Here is an 18501-nt window from a genome sequence, read left to right on the forward strand (position 1 = left end):
AAACGGCAGAGGGGGCATGCTTCTGAGGGCCTCACCCAGCCTAGACACCGCCCCTGCCTCACACAAGGCCTGTCTGCCCAGCAGATTACCATGGGCATCGAGGAGGGACTGCAGAATGGCCCCAGTGGGTCCTGTGCTCCTGTCTCCACCCCATTCCCAGGAGCAGTCCAGGGTCCGAGGGCTTCCCGGAGTGGAGTCTGGGAATCGAGGCCCGTCCAGTCTTGGGTTTCCCTGGAGGTGTCTGGCCAATCCCTCTCTTTCTCTCCCCACTTCCCCCCTGCATCTAATCCTGGGCTCTGTCCAACCCCTGTGGGTCTACCAGGACCACAGACTCATGACCCAGAGATGGCTTCTTCCTCAGGAACCAAAGAGTCACAAGCATGACAGCTTCCGGGTTCTGAAAACAAAACCTGGAAATTGGTATTTCTGGGCTTCCCTGGTGGCTCAGATGGTAAAACGTCTGCTTGCCATGTGGGAGACCAGAGTTCGATCCCTGGGTTGGGAATATCCCCTGGAGAAGGAAATGGCAACCCACTCCATTACTCTTGCCTGGAAAATCCCACGGCAGAGGAGCCTGGTAGGCTACATTCCATGGGGTCGCAAAGAGTCGAACTCGACTGAGTGACTTCACTTTCACTTTTCTTTATGACAGCGAAGCACTCCAGGGATGGTGCTCATGGGAGGTCCTAGGATACTAGCCCCTCATCCTCTTGATGAAAGAGGGAGACATTTGGGGAGGCTGAGGGGGTTGTGGCTCACACTCCTGGTTCACAGGAAGAAGGCCTGAATGATGTGCAGGAGATGATCAAAACAGAGAAGTCGTACCCTGAGCGTCGACTGCGGGGCGTCTTGGAGGAGCTGAGCTCTGGTTGCTAGTGAGCGGAGGGGCTGCCAGTGTGGGGCGGCAATGGGAGTCTGGCAGAGAAGGAGTCATCTCTGCTAAGCCCTGCTCCAACCCCACCCCCACCCCAGCCGCTTCCTCTCCCTCGCGGACAAGGACCAGGGCCACTCATCCCGCACCAGGCTGGACCGGGAGCGTCTCAAGTCCTGCATGCGGGAGCTGGTGAGGACACGGCTGGACCACTCAGGGACAGAGGGAGGGTCTGGAGGTGGAAAGGGAAGCCGAGGTGGGGGGACATCCATCTCTGAGGTCATGGCCCCCAGGGCCAGCCCCTCCATCATGTGTCAAAACCTGAGCCCCACTTACACCCCCCCCCACCTCGCAGGAAAGCATGGGGCAGCAGGCTAAGACTCTGCGGGCGCAAGTGAAGCGGCACACAGTGCGGGACAAGCTGAGGCTCTGTCAGAACTTCCTGCAGAAGCTGCGCTTCCTGGCAGACGAGGTGCGCCCTGTGCCAGAGCGCGGTGCCAAGCTGGAGCAAGGCGGGAGGGGGCTGCACAGGAGGGGGTGGGCCCCTCCACCCTCCCACTGACAGGTGTTGAGGGACAGGGGTGACCAAGCCTTTCATCTTGTCCCACGCTCTTCCCACTCCATTGGCGGGAGGAGAAGGAAGACCCAGCATCAGGTCCCCTCCCTTACGGGGCACACGGGCCTCCCCCGCCCCACCCCATCCCAGCCCCAGCACAGCATCCCTGACGTCTTCATCTGGATGATGAGCAACAACAAGCGCATCGCCTACACCCGGGTGCCCTCCAAGGACCTGCTCTTTTCCATCGTGGAGGAGGAACTGGGCAAGGACTGCGCCAAGGTCAAGACCCTCTTCCTCAAGGTGCCAGAAGGGGAGTGGATTAGCGGCGGGTAGAGGGGCTGGGGTCTGGGCTACTCTCAAGAGGTCATCTTCCTCTTAGAGGGAGCAGCGTCCACACCCCTGGGTCTGCCAGGCCTGAGCAGACAAGATACTCAGAGAAGAGCTAAAGAGAATAGGAAGGGGGATCCCGCCCTGCCCATCCCCTTTGTGCTGTGTTTCCCCCAGCACAGCCCAGTGGGATGGCTATGGTGGGGACGGGCCCCCTCTGACCACAGCTTCTTCAGCTCCCTGCCCCTTCCTCACCCCGCGGGCTCTGGCAGCTGACCCTGCGCCCACTCCCCAGCTGCCAGGGAAGCGGGGCTTCGGCTCGGCAGGCTGGACGGTGCAGGCCAAGCTGGAGCTCTACCTGTGGCTGGGTCTCAGCAAGCAACGCAAGGACTTCCTGTGTGGCCTGCCCTGTGGCTTCGAGGAGGTCAAGGCAGCCCAGGGCCTGGGCCTACACTCCTTCCCGCCCATCAGCCTGGTCTACACAAGTGAGTGAGGACTCCCAGCTCTGGGTGGCCCCGGCTCCCAGCCCTCACCCGAGGAGGGCATGCTGGCTGGTGGCCTGTTCCCCGAGCCTCAGCCTGCTCTTCCCACAGAGAAGCAGGCCTTCCAGCTCCGCGCCCACATGTACCAGGCTCGCAGCCTCTTTGCCGCCGACAGCACTGGCCTCTCGGACCCCTTTGCCCGTGTCTTCTTCATCAACCAGAGTCAGTGCACAGAGGTGAGGAGCGTGTGGCTCTGACTTTGAGAGTACTGAGGGGCCTGTGAGTTTCTGGGACCTGGAAAAACAGAGCATCCAGTACCCCAGATCCTTAGAGAGAAGGCTTGCAGATAACTGCAGGCCTGGGCCACACTGGTGAAGGCTTTGATTGTGGTTACATTCAACACAGAAGACATGGAAGATACTGGCGTGGGGTGAGGGGGGACAGTCAAGAGCAGACCTCATAGCAGCCTTCATTTAAGATTCCCAGAAGAGTCAGAGAACACAGCACTCCTGCCCCCGAGTCCCCCGGAAACCACAGGAGTGACTGGGGGTGACTCCTGCTCAGGTATCTGCCCACCCACCATCACCCCTACTTGTTACCTGTCTACCCCACCCCGCTGCAGGTACTGAATGAGACCCTGTGCCCCACCTGGGACCAGATGCTGGTGTTCGACAACCTGGAGCTCTATGGTGAAGCTCATGAGCTGCGGGACGATCCCCCTATCATTGTTATCGAAATCTATGACCAGGACACCATGGTATGGGTGGACTCTGGCACTTGCATTGGCAGCCACCTCCCCAGCCCACCCCTAGAGCCCCTTGGCCAGGGTGCTTGCCAGGAAGCTGGGGATCTGGGCTGCTGACAAGCCCTTCCAAGAGACCGCAGGTGTCTTCTGCCCTCTCAGCCTGACCCCTCCTGATGCTGTGGGCCTCTGGTGTCTTAGGGAGGAGACAGGCCAGGGCATCCCCGCCTGCTGCACAGACAGACCAAGCCCAGGCCCAGACGTGCCAAGAATGCCTGCTGTCCCCAGCCTTCCCCCATCCTAGACCACCCAACTCCCTCCATCCCTGCGTACACAGTCATGAGCAGCCTCATAGCTCTCCATTGGTACTCTGGAGTGAGGGAGTGGAGGATGGTCACCAGTGGAGGTGACCCCTCCAGAGCTGGGGAGCCACTTACTACAAGCCACCCCAGCTCAGGGGAGCCCTGAGTGAGTTCTGGACTAGCACTAGGAGCACCTATTTCTAGATCTGCATCTGCCATTCACTGCCAGCCTCACCTGTAGCTAGCCCAAGACTTCGTTTCCCCATTTGTAAAATGGGGTGATCACACCTGCTACATGGAGCTGTGGTGAAGACTGAATGAGTGTGAATGAGTTCCTGGGTATGAACGTGCTCGGCCAGTTCAGGCATCAAGAGGCCGCCTTGGCTGTTTGTCGTGTCAGGGCAAAGCCGACTTCATGGGCCGGACCTTTGCCAAGCCTCTGGTGAAGATGGCCGACGAGGCGTACTGCCCACCCCGCTTCCCGCCCCAGCTGGAGTACTATCAGATCTACCGGGGCAGCGCCACGGCCGGAGACCTGCTGGCCGCCTTCGAGCTGCTACAGGTGGGGCTGCTGGAAAGAGGGGGCTGGGCCAGGGGCCTCTCTCCTCCCCACCCTGCTGTGAGGCCACTGGGACTGAACTGGGGGCATGGTTCCTGGGGACCTTTGCTGTTTAGCCTTTTCTGTCTCCCTAGATCATGTGGCACCTAACTGGTGGGGGGAGAGAGTCCTCTCCCTGGGCTCACCAGTGTATGATGCTATGTCCCCCATCCCCCAGATTGGACCGGCAGGGAAGGCCGACCTGCCGCCCATCAACGGCCCAATGGATGTGGACCGAGGTCCCATCATGCCTGTGCCTGTGGGCATCCGGCCCGTGCTGAGCAAGTACCGGGTGGAGGTGCGTGAGGGCCCCGCCCCGCCCCGCGCCTCCCGGCCCTGCCCTGAACAGCCCCTGCCGAACTGTGCTTCCTGGTCCCCCTCACCTTCTCCCCGTCCAGGGTCATGTGCACACATCACACTGGTGGCATCAAACGCCAGGGGTTCTTCAGCAACCTCAGGCCATGCCTCCTTTTTAAGAAAAAGACACTGAAGTCCCAGGATGGGAAGTGACTGGCTCAAGGTCACACCCGGGAGCCAGCGACAGACCCCAGCTCCCGCCCATCCCCTGCCCTTTCTGCACTGATTCACACTGTCCAGGACCTTTCCCAGCCTCCGTCTGCCCCCACCCCCACCCTCACCACCCCCCACAGCCCCTTCAGGACACCCTCCCTCATTAGCTCTCCCAGCCCTGCCCCTCCTGGTGAGTGGCCCCCCCACAGCCAGCGCCCCTGACGGAGGGATTGTCCTCTCCCCCCACACCCCCACCCCACGCACACAGGTGCTGTTCTGGGGCCTGCGAGACCTGAAGCGGGTAAACCTGGCCCAGGTGGACCGGCCACGGGTGGACATCGAGTGCGCGGGGAAGGGGGTGCAGTCGTCCCTGATCCACAATTACAAGAAGAACCCCAACTTCAGCACCCTGGTCAAGTGGTTTGAAGTGGTGGGTGCAGGCCCGGGCATGGCGGGGCAGGGCTGGGCAGTGCCTCTGCCCCTTCTCTGAGCTCAGGCTCCCTGCCCCCACCCCCAGGACCTCCCGGAGAACGAGCTCCAGCACCCGCCCTTGAACATCCGCGTGGTGGACTGCCGGGCCTTCGGCCGCTACACCCTGGTCGGCTCCCACGCCGTCAGCTCCCTGCGGCGCTTCATCTACCGGCCCCCGGACCGCTCCGCTCCCAACTGGAACACCTCGGGTATGGTTGCTCCCGAGGCCCAGGGCGGGGACTTCAGCTTGCAGTCCAGACCACGTGGTTTCCTCCTGGGGGCGTCCCCAGGTGGGGTAGGGGAGGCCAAGAAGGAGGGTCCACCGTGGAGGGGCTGTCCAGGAAGCCCCAAACTAGTGCCAGAAAGGCCAGAGCCCAGGCGTCCTTAGAAGGCCTGAGGGCAGATGGCCTTCTCTGCCTGACCCCAGAGAAGACTCTGCCCTCCCCACCCCCCACACGGCCTCACTGTGTCACCCAGCACAGCTCACACTCCTCTCTGGCTCACCTCCTCCCTCTCCTTATGCCCATCTTTTCTCCCTCAACTGTCGCATCCCTCCCTCTCCCCCTCGGAAAGCTCCAGAATCAGCTTTATGCCTCTGGTCCTTCCAGCCACTCCGACTCTCACTCTTCCTCCTGCTCCTCCCTGCCTGTCTGTCTGTCTGTCCGTCTCTCTGTCCAGGCAGGCTCCTCCAGGGCCGCCGTATGCTGTACAGTGGGGGCCCCTCCTCTCGCCCCACAGGGGAGGTTGTGGTAAGCATGGAGCCGGAGGTGCCCGTCAAGAAGCTGGAGACCATGGTGAAGCTGGACGCGGTAAGATGCCTGGAGAAGTGCAATTGCGGGTGACACTTTCCCAAAGCCAGGCCACCCCCACCCCACCCACCAGACAACACATTAAGTCACTCCTCCTTCAGTATGGGGTGGGCCAGGGCTAGCCCTGACTGTGTGTGCACACATCCCTATCCTAGAGTGCCCAGGAAGGCAAGAACCTCAATTCTGCATGTGTGTGTGTATGCCATGAACATGTGGTACACTTGTTTGAGTAACGTGTGAAGCGATAGCCTGCCATTGTTTTTATTTCAACAAACGACACCACAGGCAAGGACTCCTTGTGTGAACACCAGTGTTCTCTCCAGAAGGTCCAAGTTTTCTTTCTCAGCCTTTTACAAACTACCCTCACCAGGCCTGGGTTGGGGCAGGAGTTCAGGTGGAAGTGCCTTACCCCTCCTGGCTTAGGACTGGGACTGCTGCTCTGCCAAAAGGGGCCCTGTCTCCTGGGTGTTCGGATACGGACATGGAGTCTGCAGGAGAGGGTGGGATGGAGGCCGGCCTGGAACAGGTCATCCTGAGTCCAGGCAGGACTGAGAGGGCAGGAGGCAGGCTCACCTCCTCACTGCCTTCTCCAAATCCCGTTCCTGACCTCGTGTGCTTCCTGCAGCCTGTGGCTTCTCCTAGCTTCTGAGATCTGGGCCGGGTCCGAGAGGATCCTTCCTTACCCCATCACTCTGGTCCCCAGAGAGTCTGGGCCAGTGGCTGAGTTAGCAGAGGGCATGGCTCATGGAAGAGGCAAGCAGTCGAGGCCTGGTGCCTGGCCTGCGGGGCTGGGATGGCACTACCAGGGGCTGTGGGGCTAAATCTTGAGATCCCTCATCCCCCCTCGGCTCCCAGCCTCTGAAGCTCCTCCTGGGGGCGGGCAGCTAGTTTCAGGCCATCAGTGAACAAAGAGGACAGCACAGACCTGAGCTTCACCATCGTCCCCATGGGCTCTGGTGGGGCCTTTTTCATCAGGGTCCCCTTCAGCTGTTTAATTGTGTCCATTTACTCATGAAGGCACTTGCCTTTCACCCAACCAACATTACAACATCCAGTCTCATGTCATGTCAGCCTCCCCTCTTGTCTCTGACTGCCCGCTGCAATCATCTGGGAAATTCACAACTCTCCTGGTACCCAGGACCCCACCTTGGACTCAGTGAAGCCCTGCAACTGATCATTTTTAAAAGCCCCCAGTGATTCTCATGTGCAGTCAGGTTGGCAAACCACCACCCTGGAAGTTCTGAGGAAACATCTCTGAGCAGACTTTCCACAGTCCTGGAATTGGCCTTGTGGGCACAGCACTCATGACCCAGGGACCATCCTTGTGTGAGCCCCTCCCTGCACCCTCCGTGGCTGGGCCGCTGCCCACCACTTCCGGCCCAGTGGCTAAGTCTGTCCTTGTCTCCTTGGTTTCCCTCTGCAGACTTCCGATGCCGTCATCAAGGTGGATGTGGTGAGTGGGGGGACCGTTGGGGGGCTCTGGGAAGAGAAGACCCTACACTACATAGGGTATCAGGCCAAGGAGGGCAGTGTCAGGGACTGAGCCACCCCACAGCCCCTGATGCTCCGGCCAGCATAACCCCTCCTAAGAGGCAGAGGGAGAGAGCTGCTTGGGCTGCAAGCCCCTGAGCACCAATCCCGTCTTGGCCGGGCTCATGCCGGTGGGTCATGACACCCTCTGGGCCGTGGCATCCATTTCCATAAAACAAGGTCCCGCCCCTTTCATACTGGTGGCTTCACAGAGCCCCCTGGAACCCAGGGCTTTCTGGGAGCAAATGGTCAGAATGGATGGGGGACCCCCAGGTTGTCCACGGCTCTGGGAATGGCCAGGGTGCAGGGATGTATGCAGGACTCTGGACCTGGCCAACCCTGCAGGCTGATGAAGAGAAGGAGAGGAAGAAGAAGAAGAAGAAGGGCAGCGCAGATGAGCCAGAGGAGGAGGAGCCAGATGAGAGCATGCTGGACTGGTGGTCCAAGTACTTCGCCTCCATTGACACCATGAAGGAGGTGAGGTCTCCATGCTGGGCAGGGGCCGAGGAGGGACTGGGCTGGGAGAGGTGATGCCAGCTCCACATTAGACCCTCCTATCCGGCTTCTTTCCTGCCCCTACCAGAGTAGTCTCCCTACCTCATCAACATTAGCGTCGAACAGTCTGTCTCACACCCTTGAAGTTCTAATTCATCCTTTTCCAGTCTACCTTCACGGGCTTGGTTTTCTCAAGTCCTCATTCATTTCAGTTCAGTTCAGTCGCTCAGTCATGTCCAACTCTTTGCAACCCCATGAACCACAGCATGCCAGGCCTCCCTGTTCATCACCAACTCCTGGAATTTACCCAAACTCATGTCCATTGAGTCAGTGATGTCATCCAACTATCTCACCCTCTATCAACCCCTTCTCCTCCTGCGCTCAATCTTTCCTAGCATCAGGGTCTTTTCAAACATGTCAGCTCTTCACATCAGTTTGAGTATATATGATGAGTCAGACACCAACCTAGGTGCTACAGGAGCCAAAAGATAAGATGCCAAAACTGCGCTGAGTATTTACTGGACATGCAAAATGCACATGTAAATAGATACAGTACAATGTGATAACAAAGGCAGTTCAGTGCCTAGGAGGAAGGGAAAGCCTCACAGAGGAGGTGACCTTTGAGGAAGAGGAGAAACGTGCACTCAGAGGCCAAAAGGAAACAACAACTTCTCAGTAGTACTTGCACATCTATTATCATTTTACATATTATGCTATTTTATTTCACATGTCTTGGTCACTGTTGCTGTGTGAAATGTTCTTCCCCTGTTGTGCACATACAGGTCTACTGAGTCAGACTGCAAATTCCAGAAAGCTCATTTCTCCCCTTCCTCATTTGTCTCTTATCCACACTACCAACCTAACTCAGGGCAGGCACCCAAGACTGACCAACTGACCAGAAGGGACACGTGCCTCTGATTGTGTTTCCTTGACCAAGCTGATCCAGCCACACTCTCTCCCCAGGCCCCTTCTATGACCCGAGTTGTGTGTGATGTTTACCATTCATATGAAAGCACAGGCTAAGCTGCTGTAGCAGGTCAGATTGCTATGAACAAGAAAGCTGATATGGTGATTCACTGGGGTTGGAGACTGATATCCTGCCATCTTGTTACTGGCATCTATATGGTTAGAGATGGCTTACCATCACATCCTAATACCAATGCACAGGAAGGGTAATGAGAAGAGGAGCAGGCATACTCCTTTCCTCTTGAGGGCCCAGCCTAGAAGCAGCACAGCACATAAGCACATCCACTCACATTGGCTAGAATCTAATCCCATAGCCATACTTAGCTGCAAGGGAGGCTGGGAAATGTGATCTTTAGCTAGGTGACTCTGTGCTACAAACTTTTAGAGAGCAGAAACGCAGATAATTGAGGGACATCGTAGTAGTATCTTCTACCACCAGCACCTCCTGGATTTAAGTTGGAGCTTTGGGAGACTGCCTGTTGTCTCAAGTCTGTTCCTGTAATTTGCACAGGCTGCCACCAGGCAGCGGTGGCACCTTGGATGAAGCCTGATGATTTAGTATCCATTGTGTACTGACTGAAGAAAATAAACCATGTTTTCTTATCCAGTTATACTTTTCTACATTAAAACAATAAAACGTTAAAACTAAGAAGCAATGTTAAAGAACACATGTTTTTCAATTGTACATAATTGAAAGAATCATAAAATTCCTAAGTACACTTAAGTCATATTTTACACTATAAACTTTTTTAACCCACTTAAGCAGAGCACATGATAGGTTTGAAACTCAGTGGGAAAGAGTTTCTGCTTCTAAAAATTTAAGACTGGTCTGAGACCACAGTGTGCGGTCAACAAACCCCACCCTAGGAAACCTACCTTCCCTTCTCTTCACCACATTTTTTGGCAGCAAATTCGACAACAAGAAATTTCAGGAATTGACTTGGAGGAGAAGGAGGAGATGGACAACACTGAAGGTGAGCTCTGGAGCCCTGGATCTCTGCTTTCATCTCTCAGCCCATCATATGAGTGGCTCCTCCGCTCGTCACACCAGCTGCTTCTCTTTCCCCTTCCCGTGGGCCCTCACAGCTGCAGCAGCCTACGGCAGATATCCTCAGGCATCCCTGAGGCCCTTACCTAGAGTGGCTTTTACTCTGACCAGTTGAGCAACCACAGTGATGGACAGACATTTAGAGCCATCAAACATCAGAGCTGGAAGGGACCTCAGAGCTCATCCCATTCTGTGTCTTCCAGACCTTTTCCATGGAACACTACAAATGGATTTTCTAAAGGGAAAAGAAGGCTCTGAGGCCAAATTGGTTAAACAGGTCCCTTGGTGCAGAACTTCTCAGTGCCTTTAATATACAAATGCTATTATAAATCTCTAAAAGGAAGACAGAATAAAATATTTCCCCAACTTATTATATATATATATATAAAATTATATATATATCCTTTCTCTTAAAGCATTCCAAGAACACCTACACTTATGTTTGACTGAATGCTGTTTGGAAAATGCTAATATAGAACAGTCCTCTTATTAGAGACCTGCAAAGTTAAATTAGTGAAGTGATGAGGTAGGTCTCCAGCCCTGGCTTTCCTGCTCAGATCATTTCTGCCTCCTTGTCTGTTTCCGGCCAGGCCTGAAGGGGCCAATGAAGGGCAAGGAGAAGGCGAGGGCTGCAAAGGAGGAGAAGAAGAAAAGAACCCAGAACCTAGGCCCCGGCCAGGGGTCGGAGGTCCCCGAGAAGAGGAAACCCAAGGTTGATGAGCTCAAGGTGAGGGTCTGGGAGCAGACCCCGCCAGGGTGTGGGGTCGTCATGCCCAGGACAAGACAGAGGCCTGTAGGCCTGCCTCGCCTCCCCTGATGGGCTGGCTTGGCTCAGGTGTACCCCAAGGAGCTGGAGTCAGAGTTCGACAGCTTCGAGGACTGGCTGCACACGTTCAACCTGCTTCGGGGCAAGACGGGGGACGACGAGGATAGCGGGACTGAGGAGGAGCGCATCGTGGGCCGCTTCAAGGTCAGGCAGCAAGCACGAGCGGGGCCCTGAGTCCTGAGCCCCCCCACCAGCTCTCCTCCCCACCCCAAGCCTGGGGCTGACAGCCAAGGGGAACTGTCAGCTGCCCCGGTGGGAAAACTATGAGCGTACTTGCACCCTGAGTGATAAGGGGCATCTGCCCTGAACCCACTCCCCCACTTCACCCCCCGCAGAATTGCCCCCACTTCGGCCACTTCCTCCAAAACCCCTGACTGTCTGTGACCCAGCAACTAAAAGGTTACGGCCCCAAACCCCCACAGTAGGGTGCAGACTCTCAGTGCTCTGGGCTATTTTAAATGCCACCCCTGCCTGTGCCCATGGGAACCTGCACCCTGACCCACGCTTGCCGCACCCCAGGGCTCCCTCTGCGTGTACAAAGTGCCACTCCCAGAGGACGTGTCCCGGGAAGCCGGCTACGACCCCACCTACGGCATGTTCCAGGGCATCCCCAGCAATGACCCCATCAACGTGCTGGTCCGGGTCTACGTGGTCCGGGTGAGAGCCCCCTTGCAGCCTCTCTCCCCAGGCTCCCAGTCCTCCTGCCCAAGAGTGGCTGAAGCAGCCTCAAACTGATAGCCCCTAACTGGGAGACACCAGGGAGGGCAGCTGGCCTTGTGCCATCCTTTATAGAGGCGGAAGCCAAGGCCCAGCGATGGTCAGGGACTCACCTGGGGCCACATAGCAACTCTCTGGTCCAGTGCTCCTGCCCTTCATTATCATGGGACCATCAGGGGGGCGGGGGTGGAGCAGGGACACTGGAAGATGAGGGTGCAGGGACCCTGCTCAGGAGTATCCTTCCCATCCCAGGCCACAGACCTGCACCCTGCAGACATCAATGGCAAAGCTGACCCCTACATCGCCATCCGGCTAGGCAAGACTGACATCCGTGACAAGGAGAACTACATCTCCAAGCAGCTCAACCCCGTCTTTGGGAAGTAAGGCCTCCTGGTGCCCCACCTCCACCCTGCCCAGACTTCCCCAGCCCAGATCCCCTCCTGCCCCACCCTACCGCACCCCAACCTTCAACACTTCTCCCAACCCCGCCGCACCAGATCCTTTGACATCGAGGCCTGCTTCCCCATGGAATCATTGCTGACGGTGGCCGTGTACGACTGGGATCTGGTCGGCACCGATGACCTCATTGGGGAAACCAAGATTGACCTGGAAAACCGCTTCTACAGCAAGCACCGCGCCACCTGCGGCATCGCCCAGACCTACTCCGTGTGCGTGGGGCGGGGTGGGGCAGGGGGGCTGCCTACTGCACCTTGACTTCAAAATCAAGATGCAGACCATGGGATTTGGGAAGGTGGACATATGGTTTCTGTCCCAGCCAGGCCTCCACCCCCACAGGCTCTGGACTCAGCCTTCAGGGGCCAGGACTGCAGGTTCCAAGACAAGGAGAGAGCCAGGGAATTCCAGGACAGAGGAAACAGAGGGAGAGAAAAGCAGGCTGGGAGGAGAGGCAGGAGTGCGCTAGGAAGGGTCCACTGGAGATCTGGCCAGCCTGTGCCACTGCCTGGCTGTGTGACCCTGGGCCATCCCCTTAACCTCTCTGGTTGTCAGTTTCCTCAGGGAGTCTTTGAAGTTCCAGAGGAGTGGACACAGTGGGGGGGATGGTGCGGCTGCAGTGGGGGAGACTGGATGCTCGTCCTTGGGGAGCATGGAGCATGTGGGGCCCGAGCCCAGGGCAGGAGGGGTCAGCCCCCAGCAGCCCTCGTGTCTCAGCTGATCCTGGAGCATGGGGCAGGGCTCACTTGCTCACATGGGGCAACAGCCAACCTAAGGAAGCTGGCCAGGGCCACTTACTGCCTGGGGATGGCCCAGTCACACCCCAAGCCCCACCCAGCCCATGTGTCTCCTCCCACAGACACGGCTACAATATCTGGCGGGACCCCATGAAACCCAGCCAGATCCTGACCCGCCTCTGCAAGGAGGGCAAAGTGGACGGCCCCCACTTTGGGCCCCCCGGGAGAGTGAAGGTGTCCAACCGCGTCTTCACAGGGCCCTCTGAGATTGAAGATGAGAATGGTAATGGGATGCTGCATGCAGCTATAGGGGTGTCAAGAGGCCATGGAAGGACCCACACATCCTTGTGGTGGGACCATCCCTCTGCTCATCACCCCAGTGTCCGCCTCCTGTCCGCTCAGCCTCCGCCCTTCCTCCCCATCCCACAATGAACTTGCCCACCTGTCCCCTTTCTCTTCCTCTCAGCCTCCCTGTGGGGTAGGAAGATTCTTCCCCATTCTACAGATGAGGAAAGCGAGACCCAAAGGGTTTCAGTGACTTGCCCAAGGTCACTCAGCTTTTACAAGGCAGAGTGAGGGGAGTATAGACCCAGGTTGGTCTGGCTCTCCCTACCCTTTTGCCCTGTGGCCCTTCATGGAGAACCAGCAAATGTCTCTGCCGGAAGCTTGTGCCATCCACCTTCAAGGTGCTGGACAGGACATAGCTTCTTCTCTTCCCTGACCTTGCAACCCAGCGGGATTCTCGGGTCAGTTTCCCCCCAAGCAGGGAAAACCCAAGAACACAGACCCCTCTGGGCCCATGAGGCAGCTGAGAGCTTGGGCTGTTGCATCTCCCTCTGAGCCTCAGTTTCCCCATCAGTAGACAGGAGAAGGGGTCTCTGTGTGCCCTTGAGCCCCTGGCCCAGCACAGGTCTCTTGTTCTGCTGAGCCGATGTATGAGCTGACCTCCGGCGCCCGCAGGGCAGAGGAAGCCCACGGAAGAGCACGTGGCGCTGCTGGCCCTGAGACACTGGGAGGACATCCCTCGCGTGGGCTGCCGCCTGGTGCCCGAACATGTGGAGACGCGGCCGCTGCTCAACCCTGACAAGCCAGGCATTGAACAGGTGACTGGCCTGAGTCTGACGTTCTTCAGTATTTGGGATCAGGGAGTCCCAACCTGGGCCCATAAAAAGATATCTCCATGCTATTCACTGCTTCCCCGGAAGTATCAGGCGCCCCATACACACACACACACCATGCCCTTCACCGAAACTACCAGGGCTCGTGTCTTGGCTTTGAGTGAGAATCACATCACCTCTGGTGGAAACCTAGGGTAATCTCCCTCAGAAGCTGCAACTGGCTGTTGGTGACATCATAGGGATTGCTGGCATCCAAGAATGAAAACTAATGAGTCCTGCCAGAACACAGGTGGGGAGGGAGAGGAGGGCTGGCCTTGCTGGGCAGAGGACAGAGTCGTGAGACGTGCCACACCCCCTTCCTCAGGGCCGCCTGGAGCTGTGGGTGGACATGTTTCCCATGGACATGCCAGCCCCCGGGACACCTCTGGACATCTCCCCTCGGAAGCCCAAGAAGTGAGCTGCTCGGGGCCAGCGCCCTTCCCTCCCTGCTCCCCAATGCGTCCTTTCTGCAGGAGCCTCCAGGCCCAGGTTACCTTAGTCAGTCCCACGTGGCCTTGTTGGGGGAACAGAGCTCCCCACGAAGAGGGCTGTGGGGGCTGCCCTGGGGAGGTCCCCTTGCTGAGGCAAGGGGTCACACCCCCACTGTGTGGCCTGCAAGGGCCATGGGTTCACACCAACACCCTCCCCGAAGGCTCTGTCCTCACAGACCCACTCCTCCACGCGCACGCAGGCAGCATCCCTTCTGGGTTCTCCCACACACATCCACAAGACACAGAACCCCTGAGAGTTGCTCTGCCCCCCTGATAAAAGTGGTTCCCACTCGAGGCTGCCATGCAGCTCTGCCACGTTTTATTTAAAACTGATGAGATGTTCAAGGGTAAGTGCCCAGAATGGGAGGGAGGGTGGGAGAGTAGCCAGAACTCTGGATCATGAGCCAAGCCACCTGCCTCTGTTAGTTGACTCTGGCCAGGTCACTTTTTCCTGCACGGTCCTCAGTTTTCCCATCAGTAAAGTGGCCGGACCAAGCCACTGTCAGCACTGGACTCGGTGCCTGCAATTAGAGCCCCACATTTCCATTTCACACTGGACCCCACCAGTCATAAAGCCCATTCTGCCTGGTGGGCTTTCCCAGGTGTCTCAGTGATAAAGAATCCACCTGCCAACGCAGAAGACGTGGGTTCGATCCCTGGGTCGGGAAGATCCCCTGGAGAAGGAAATAGCTACCCACTCCAGCATTCTTGCCCGGGAAATCCCATGGACAGAGGAGCCTGGTAGGCTACAGTCCACGAGGTTACAAAAGAGTCGGATACGACTCAGCAACTAAACAAAAACAGCTAATTCTGCCTGGCACAGCCTCCAGGTGGGACCCTGAGTGAGCTGTTCCATGGCTCGCCACCAGGGGACACCACAACCCGTTGTATCTCCAGGACTTGCAGTCTAGGGGCGTTAAGTCCAGCACGAGCCATTGCAGTCGATTTTTAGAGATTGACTCAACCTCACTCCTAAAGGTAGAGATGGAACTACCTCATTTATCATGACAATTACGCTTCAGGAGGAAAATCCCCTTTGGGGGCAAGGATGTAAAGGAAATCAGATTCCAGGGTGATCCACTGCCAGCTGCTGGGCTTAAATGTAAATTTCTATTAGAGCTTCAATGGAGCTTCAGACCTCTGGGGAGGGGGGATTCCTGACTCTCCAAGCCTCGCTTCAGCCACGCCCCGAGAAACCGGCCCTGCCCCTCTCTGGGCAGCCTTCCTGAGACCTGAGTCAGCTCCCCCTCATCCAGGAGGACTGTGCTTTGGGTCCTGGCATTCTAGCCCAACTGGCTCTCCGCGTCCCCCTCCACCCTGCCTGGCTCTTCTCTCAATAACCATGCTAGCTGGGCGACCTTCTCCGCTGACCCTGGGCCCCCCACATCTCCCCAACCCCTCAACTTCTCCCCACATCGGCTCTCTCAGCCCCAGCTTGGCCCAGGCCCCATGCCCATCCCAAGTCCCCAGGACTTGTCCCGGTCACCTCATCTCCAACCCCAGCCTGGTAACCCCCACCCCCACACCACTAATCTGCCCCTAACCCACCCAGGTATGAGCTGCGGGTCATCGTGTGGAACACGGATGAGGTGGTCTTGGAAGATGATGACTTCTTCACTGGGGAGAAGTCCAGCGACATTTTCGTGCGGGGGTGGGTGAGAGGTCCCTGGGTGGGAGGGGGGCCGAGCTGGGTAAGCCCACCTTCATGGAAGGCAGGAGAGGAGGGAGAGGACAGGGTGGGTGCTGTGGGTGGAGAGAGCCCCCACCCCGGGTGTGGTTGCAGGTCTAGAGCGTGTGATGCCCCCCAGGTGGCTGAAGGGCCAGCAGGAGGACAAGCAGGACACAGACGTCCACTACCACTCCCTCACGGGCGAGGGCAACTTCAACTGGCGCTACCTGTTCCCCTTCGACTACCTGGCTGCTGAGGAGAAGATTGTCATCTCCAAGAAAGAGTCCATGTTCTCCTGGGACGAGACCGAGTACAAGATCCCCGCGCGGCTCACGCTGCAGATCTGGGACGCCGACCACTTCTCTGCCGACGACTTCCTGGGTGCGGGGCTGGGACCAGAGCAGTGAGAGGTCCCCTGGGTGGGAGGGGGGCTCAGCTGGGCAAGCCCACCTTTCTGGAAGGCAGGAGAGGAGGAAGAGGACGGGGTGGGGGGGGCAGTGCTGTGGGTGGAGAGAGCCCCCACCCCGGGTGTGGTCACAGGTCTGGAGCAGGTGATGCTCCGGCGGGGGTGGGGGAGGGGGAGGCAGGGGCAGGGTGAGCTCAGCCCAGGTGGGGGGACCCAGTGTCAGTCGGATCCAGTGTAGGAGCTGACTCGGGTTGTCACAGGGGCCATCGAGCTGGACCTGAATCGCTTCCCTCGAGGCGCGAAAACGGCCAAGCAGTGCACCATGGAGATGGCCACGGGGGAGGTGGATGTGCCTCTGGTTTCCATCTTCAAGCAGAAGCGCGTCAAAGGCTGGTGGCCCCTTCTAGCCCGCAATGAGAATGACGAGTTTGAGCTCACGGTGGGCCTCACCACTGCTGGGCAGGGGGCAGGGGAGGGCCTGGCACCTTTCCCGGGCGCCGGCACCATTCTGTTCCTCTCTGCAGGGCAAAGTGGAAGCGGAGTTGCATCTACTCACTGCTGAGGAGGCGGAAAAGAATCCCGTGGGCCTGGCCCGCAATGAACCTGATCCCCTAGAGAAACCCAAGTGAGTGCCCTGCATGCCAGTCCCCTGCCACATTGGTCCCTGGGGGCACAGGAACAGGAAGGAGATGCCAGAACCTCTGGTCTTCTTGCCCCCACTCTGTGGGCACCTCTGCCCTCTCTGACCCTTCCTGGGCCACAGCCTCATTGCAGGAGAGCCTCCTCCCTCCTCCCTTTCCCCCCAGGATCCACCTCCTCCCTCTGAGGCCAGAACACGGGCTATAGTACAGGGAAGGCCCTATTGAGCTGAGTTGAATGCTCTTCCTACTTTTTGACAGGGGCTTCCCAGGTAGCTCAACTGGTAAAGAATCCACCTGCAATGCAGAAGACTCTGGTTCGATTTCTAGGTTGGGAAGTTCCCCTAGACAAGGGATAGGCTATCCACTCCAGTTTTCTTGGGCTTCCCTGGTGGCTCAGACGGTAAAGAATCTGCCCGCAATGCAGGAGACCTAGGTTCCATCCCTGGGTTCGGAAGATCCCCTGGAGGAGGGAGTGGCAACCCACTCCAGTATTCTTGCCTGGAGAATCCCCATGGACAAAGGGGCCTGGCAGGCTACAGTCCTTAGGGTCACAAAGAGTCGGACATGACTGAGTGACTAAGCACACAGTTTTTGACAAAGGTAAACAGCTGCAGTTGGTGGACTTTGGGGCCCCAGGCAGCCTTGATGGCTGGGGGAGGGGGGTACCTAGAACTGTGTACTCAGCTGAGAGTCACCTTCATCTTGGCCAGGGGCCCTCGCCACACCCCGGCCCTCATCCTCCGTGTCCCTCCTCGGTGCCCCCTCTGCTCCTGTCGTTGCTCTAACCAGCCCGGCACAAGCTTCATCTGGTTCTTGAACCCTCTCAAGTCTGCCCACTACTTCGTGTGAGGAATGTATCACTGGTTGCTTCTCCTCCTTGCCCTTTTCCTCTACTCTGCCTGGCTACCTGGTCAAGAAGATCCTTGGGGTCTGAGCCCAAAGCCTCCTGGGTCTCATACCCTCCCTTCCTCCTGGACCTAGGGCTATGAGCTGGCCAGCATGTGGTGCGCGTGCGTGCACACACACACACACACACACACAGAGTGCACACACAAGGACAGTGCAGACAGCAACTTTTAAGCTTTCAAGTGGTATCCTAGACTCAGAACTGCAAATGACTGTCTTGCATGTTTACATATGAGGCCGGAGAGGAAAAGGAACTTGTCCAAGGTCACTGCCTAGTAAATCAGGGCAGAGCTAGGACTCAGCCTTGGTTTTCAAATGGTCCATCCAGTGTCCTTTGCACAACAGCACCTCTTCTCCCAGTGACATCCTGGTCAGAGTCGAACCCAGTGCTATTGGCAGAAAGCAGCTGAGTTATGGACAGGAAAGGGGAAAGGCTTTGACTGAGATCAGCCATCCAGCCCTGAATAGATTCTACCAGCATCCTCCTCCCAACCCGAGCCCTTTCCTGCCCTGCATGGCAGTGAGTAGCTCCACAGCATTCAGTCATCTTGGTAACCAGCCTACGGGGAGCTCAGCTCGGTGCCAAAATTTCTCATGCACCTTCTCACATCACCCTTTCACCAACCTCGGAGGTGGGGTCTGCTATTAACCCCATGGTACAAGTGAGGAATCCAAGGCTCTAAGACATGCCTCATTTGCCTGTCACCACTGGGACTGGAAACTAGGTGCCCTTGCCCACAACCCCCGGCCTGCAGCCCTGCCTGCACTGATTGGCTCTGGAGGGTGTG

The 18501-nt window shown here is 57.6% G+C and overlaps 1 protein-coding gene across 1 annotated transcript in view; it reads left to right on the forward strand.

The window, feature by feature from the left end:
- Positions 1-18501, forward strand: part of OTOF (otoferlin) — a 91479-nt gene that overhangs the window by 70924 nt on the left and 2054 nt on the right. The window contains exons 19-45 of the mRNA XM_043469149.1: positions 775-875; positions 973-1063; positions 1227-1343; positions 1578-1730; positions 2053-2242; positions 2351-2475; positions 2862-2996; positions 3684-3845; positions 4060-4179; positions 4660-4821; positions 4909-5071; positions 5541-5671; positions 7095-7124; positions 7547-7678; positions 9570-9636; positions 10301-10437; positions 10546-10680; positions 11056-11193; positions 11506-11633; positions 11751-11921; positions 12566-12726; positions 13404-13546; positions 13926-14014; positions 15644-15742; positions 15900-16141; positions 16427-16605; positions 16691-16791. Coding sequence (XP_043325084.1) covers positions 775-875; positions 973-1063; positions 1227-1343; positions 1578-1730; positions 2053-2242; positions 2351-2475; positions 2862-2996; positions 3684-3845; positions 4060-4179; positions 4660-4821; positions 4909-5071; positions 5541-5671; positions 7095-7124; positions 7547-7678; positions 9570-9636; positions 10301-10437; positions 10546-10680; positions 11056-11193; positions 11506-11633; positions 11751-11921; positions 12566-12726; positions 13404-13546; positions 13926-14014; positions 15644-15742; positions 15900-16141; positions 16427-16605; positions 16691-16791 — 3602 coding nt within the window. The remainder of the gene's footprint in view (positions 1-774; positions 876-972; positions 1064-1226; positions 1344-1577; positions 1731-2052; positions 2243-2350; positions 2476-2861; positions 2997-3683; positions 3846-4059; positions 4180-4659; positions 4822-4908; positions 5072-5540; positions 5672-7094; positions 7125-7546; positions 7679-9569; positions 9637-10300; positions 10438-10545; positions 10681-11055; positions 11194-11505; positions 11634-11750; positions 11922-12565; positions 12727-13403; positions 13547-13925; positions 14015-15643; positions 15743-15899; positions 16142-16426; positions 16606-16690; positions 16792-18501) is intronic.

This window comes from Cervus canadensis, chromosome 5 (assembly GCF_019320065.1).
Source record: "Cervus canadensis isolate Bull #8, Minnesota chromosome 5, ASM1932006v1, whole genome shotgun sequence".
Lineage (NCBI taxonomy): Eukaryota > Metazoa > Chordata > Mammalia > Artiodactyla > Cervidae > Cervus > Cervus canadensis.